The sequence below is a fragment of the Herpailurus yagouaroundi genome, unplaced genomic scaffold, assembly GCF_014898765.1.
Source record: "Herpailurus yagouaroundi ecotype Mexico unplaced genomic scaffold, PumYag 29, whole genome shotgun sequence".
NCBI classification, from domain to species: domain Eukaryota; kingdom Metazoa; phylum Chordata; class Mammalia; order Carnivora; family Felidae; genus Herpailurus; species Herpailurus yagouaroundi.
Window position 1 is genome coordinate 42,822,827 of NW_024412377.1, and position 5,071 is coordinate 42,827,897.

Sequence of the window (5,071 nt, forward strand, 5' to 3'; positions counted from 1 at the left end):
TTAGTCATCTTTTTATCCCTCCATTCTAGGTGAACACTAGCCTAAGGTATGGTGCTCAAAAACGGTTTATGCAGTGAATGAATAATTATAAGTAGTCATGGGCCCTAAAAAAAAATCTGTGAAATGAATAAGAGTGGGTAACTAGAAGTTCGGGACCAGAGAGAGATGCAGATTTAAGATGTTCAGAGATGGGTAAGACCCTATCGCACCCGTCAGAGCTAACATGGAAGACAAATGCCTGCAGTGAACGAGTCTGGACGAGGTAAGGGGGAATCATTCATCTCAAGGCTGGGAGGAGGGTCTAGGTCTCAACACGCCCTCCTCCCGCCAATGGGAGGCCTCGTAACCCTCCAAGCCTCCGCCCCTTTCACCCGCTTAGGGCGGGGCCGGCCACTCCAGGAGATAAGACTACACTTCCCGGCGCGCCTCGCGGCCAGGGCGAACGAGGAGCCGGAAGTGGGCCGCGCGAGGTCTAAGGGCACGAGGGAAGTGGCGGGCGGGGACTCAGGGGGGCGTGCAGGTGAGCCGACTGGCAGGGGTTTGCCGGCATGGCTGAGGCCAGGAAGCGGCGGGAGCTTCTTCCCCTGATCTACCAGCATCTGCTACAGGCGGGCTACGTGCGCGCGGCGCGGGAAGTGAAGGAGCAGAGTGGCCAGGTGAGCGTGCGCGGGCCGTGTGCGAGGGCCGCGTGCTAGATCTGGAGAGAGGTGCTGCCTGCGCCCCCTCCCGTGGCGGCCTGGCGTGCGCCCAGAGCCGGACTCTGCGGTGGCCCGGGAAGCGACCAGGGGTACCGAAGGAGCCGCAGCCTCTGCACACTTCGGCTCCCTGTCGCTCTGGGCCTCAGTTTCCCGAGCTGTGTAGTGGGCGGGCCGGGATGGGAGATCCGACGCGGAGGGCTTTGTAATTCCCGCGCCCCTTACCTCCACCCCTTCCTGGTAGCGGCGGTTTAAAGTTTCCGAAGTCTCTGGCCACGTGGCTCCGCGGGCCGGGAAGGTTGCTGAGAGCCTGAGGGGTGGATTGCGACCATCCCCCAGGGGAGGGTGAGGAGGCGAAAGAGGGAACCGAGGCGAAGGGGCTTGTGGCCCCTAAGTTGAGCTGAAGCTCGGGCCCTTATCCCTCCCGTATGGAGTCGGGCAGCTTTGGGATTCGAGCTTGTGGTGGAGTCATTGCACACTTCATTCATTCTTTTCAGCAACTCCTGAACTAGCGCTCAGGGTGCTGATGATAAGAGTGTTGAGCACAGTCCCCCGGCCCTACTAGAGTTTACGGTCTAAATCCAGTAGGGGAGGTAGACATAAAGAATCGCAAAAGTAACTGTACACTTAACACATTAAGTGCCAAGAATGAGAGGCGTAGGGCGATAAGACAGGGATGGCAAGTTAGTTGCCTGGGTCAGGGACACCCAGGACAGCTTTCCTGAGGAAATGGATGTTGATTTGAGACCTGAGAGAAGAGAGGTGGATATTCAGGCAGAGGGGCACATGCCCTGTGGTGGGAGGAAACTCGTTGCATTTGTACTGGCCTCTGGAAATTCCATCGTGGCTGAAGGGTGGAGTACAGGGTGACGGGGGGGGGGGGGGGCTGGCTGGAGCCCCACGGTAGTCTGGTCTTCATCTGAAGAGCAGTGGTAAGCCACTGGAGAGTTTTAAATCGGTAAGGTGGATATTGACCTGATTAGTCAGCCCTCTGGCTGTGGTGTAGGCTCTGGTCGTGATGCTTGCTCCCAGGATCTGCATAGTCTAAAGGGTGATGGGCCCTAAGACATGATCCAAGCTTTTCCCAACCCTCTCCGGACCTTGACTGCCTTGGGCAAGAAACATAACCCGTCTTCATTGGGGCATTTGCCGAGGCAAAAGTATCCTGTCCTCATGGAGCTTACATCACAGCAGGGGCAGACAGATGACAAATCTTTAAAAACAAAAACAAAAAAAACTAAAGATACCGTGTGTCAGGTGATCATATGAGCCATAAAAATAAGGCAGGCAAGGAGGATAAGGAATGTCAGGGTTCAGTTATAAATAGGGTGATCAGGAAGCCCCACTGAGAAGGTGACATTTGGGCAGAGACCTGAAGGAAGTGAGGGAGTGAGCTGTGTGGTTAGCAGGAGAGAGCATTCTAGACAGAATAGCAAGCCCGGATGGAGCCGGTGGCCTGACACATTTGAGGGACAGTGAGGAGGCCAGAGTGCCTGGGGCAGAGCAGGGTAAAACGGACTATTGGAGTCTGTTATCAGCTCATGTGCTGGGCACTGACTAGAATATCTTGTTCAGGCCCGACAGCACCCTGGGTGCTGCTCTTATCCCTGTGTTAGAAAGAAGGAGCCTGAAGTGTGAAGAGGTGAAGAGATGAGCTCAGCCAGTTAACACAGGAGCTCTGCCTGACTCCAGATGTACCCTCTTGGCCACTCTGCCCGCGTCCCTGACACTACTGTCACCTTACGTTGCTTTACTCAACCTCCCTGGGGCGCTTGACACCCTCGGTTCTTGACATTTGCAGAGTGGGCCATCTGGCCTCGGCCCCAAAGGGCTGGATTCCACCCGCTTCCCTCTGCGTCTGTCAAGGGACTGGCCCCGTTTGGTTTAGTCTCTTCCCAGCAGATGAGTGGACTGCGGTCATGCCACCTGGACGCCTTGGATGTCTGGGCTGTGGTTCGTACTGCCCTGGGACGATTGACCCACCTGACCTTTAAAAGACTTTAGAAAGATCAGGGGTAGAAAAAGCCCCGTCTTGTGGCCTCTGAGCGTGGTGGGTGTCAGGGAGCTGGATAATGCTAGCCTGGCACATTCCAACTCCAGGTTCTCAAAGGTACCCCTCACTAATGTGTTGTCTTAAAAGGTCTTGGCTGGAAGGACTTGCCCTGCTTGTCTCTGGAAGGTTTGAGCGGCACTGACGGGGCCAAGCAGACATATTTCCCTGAGCAAAAAGTCTCCCATGAGGCTGTGGAGAGTTGGCCCCAAAGAGGACCCTTATTGTGCCGGGGGGTTAATTGCTGCTTTCTCTTTACTTCTCTGCAGAAAAGTTTCCTGGCTCAGCCTGTAACCCTTCTGGACATCTATACTCACTGGCAACAGTAAGTCCGACGGGGCCTCAAGAGTGGAGTAGGGACAGCCAAGCTGTCAGCTTGAAATAAGCTAGGATGCTAATCTGGTCTGCAGTCTGCCTCCATAGCCCAGTGTGGACACTGGCCCCCAGGAAGCCAGGTCGCACACGGGGGTGCCCGATAGGGAGAAAGGATGTTGGGAGCCGTAATCAGTGCTCTTAAGGACCAGAGCTTCTCGGCCACTTGTTACTCATCCAGTCAACAAACACGTATTGAGTACCTACCTCCTAAATGCTGGGTCCTGCCCTAAGTATGGAGACACTGTCATGAGTGAGACAGACATGGTTCCTTCTTTCCTGGAGCTGATATTGGAGTCAGGGAGGTAGGCATGTCTCAACGAATGAAAGAAAGAAATGTAAAATTAAAATGATGGTAAAGCTTATGAAGAGGACTTGGTGCCAAAACCAGGTTAGCCTAGCCTCATTTAGGGGTTTAAGGAAGGTTTCCCTGTGGTGACCTTTGATTTGAGAGCTGCGGGGAGCGGGGAGTAAACCAGGGAGTAGTAGGTCTCATGAGGCAGGAGTTCACCTGGCATTGAGAACTGTGGGTGCCGAAGCCTATAGCTGCAGCCACAGGACGGGTAAGGCCGGGCAGTTGGTGGGGCCCACCTCACTCCGGATCTGAACGTCTGTGGTGAGGAGCTGTGTCTTTGCCCCAAGAGCAGCGGGAGCCCCGAAAGGGGGGAGTAGAGAGCAGTGAGGTCACTGCAGGACAGCTTGGCTAGTCGGGGTGTGGACACCATCATCCAGGCAACAGCTTGTGGCGCTTAGACAGGAATAATGGGGTAGACAGTCAGCCGATTCCAGGAATATTAGGGGGTGAGACTGGGAGCTGGGGATGGTCTAGATGGGCAGTCTCGTTGACTCCCAGGTGCCTGGCTTGTGCACCTGCATGGAAGGTGGGCCTGAGTGTGGAGCTGGGAAGCGAATGCAATTGGAGGGAAAGATTTCAAGGACCTGTTGAGTGCGAAATGTCAGAAACGTGCAGAAAGAAGGAAGGGGTGATAATCCAAGGGCATATCAACAAAGGAATGGTTTGGGAGGGAGGGAGGGGATAATCATTGTCTCCACAAAGTGGCCTGACCCACAGTCAACCAGGGAAGTGAAGGGCCTGCATTCATGCCCCATGGGGAATGATCGGAAAATACTGAATTGTCCAGGGTGGAAAAGAGCAAAGGGGCAGGTGATGTGTCTGCACATCTTTGAGGACAAAGGGAGTGGGGCGTTCTCTGGGGCTCTGAGAGGCTGAAGTAGGACCCATATGTACCGTTTTAGGGAGACAGGTTTCAATTTCTGAATAGAAGCACTTGGTCATCAGAGCTGTCCAGAAATGAGATAGGCTATGGTTCCCTATCATCAGAGGTGTGTAAGGAAAGGCAAGAATGGTGTGGAAGAGATCGCAGCTTCCAATGGAGAGCTAAGGTCTTTGAAAGTCCTGTCAGCTCTCAGTTCTTGGCTTTCCTCTGTTGCTAAGGTAAGGTCAGAGCATAGGGCCCACCCTGCACTTCCGCTCCATCACTGCCTCCAACTTGCCCAGGTGTCTGGGTATGACAGCACTTCCTTCCTTAGAGAAATGCCTCAGTGAGCCCTTCCTTGTCACTGGCCCCTTCTGTGGGTGAGGGGTACTAACAAGAACGAGGACCTCACACCCACCAGAGGTGGCCTCACCTGATGGTTCCCAGCAAAGTTCAAACCCAACAACTAGCTGTGTGAGCTTGGGCAGACTTGGCTTCCTTGAGTCTGTATGTTCATCTTTATCTGTAAAATATAATAATAGTAAGTCAGGGGACATCTGGGTGGCTCAGTCAGTCAGGCATCTGACTTTGGATCTCATCTCAGGTCTTGATTCTGAAGTTCAAAGGTCGTGAGTTCAAGCCTAGTGTTGGGTTTTGCGCTGGACTTGAAGCCTATTTAAAAACATAAGTAAATAAAATAAAATAAAATAAAATAAAATAAAATAAAATAAAATAAA

The 5,071-nt window shown here is 53.4% G+C and overlaps 1 protein-coding gene across 2 annotated transcripts in view; it reads left to right on the forward strand.

Annotated features, from left to right (window-relative positions):
• The first annotated feature begins 494 nt into the window (after positions 1–494).
• The window catches only part of TCOF1 (treacle ribosome biogenesis factor 1), a 38,580-nt gene continuing 34,003 nt past the window's right edge, over positions 495–5,071 (forward strand). For both annotated transcript variants that reach the window (XM_040497732.1, XM_040497741.1), the window contains exons 1-2: positions 495–656; positions 3,015–3,070. In XM_040497732.1, the coding sequence (XP_040353666.1) occupies positions 549–656; positions 3,015–3,070 (164 nt within the window). In that variant the 5' untranslated portion in view covers positions 495–548. The remainder of the gene's footprint in view (positions 657–3,014; positions 3,071–5,071) is intronic.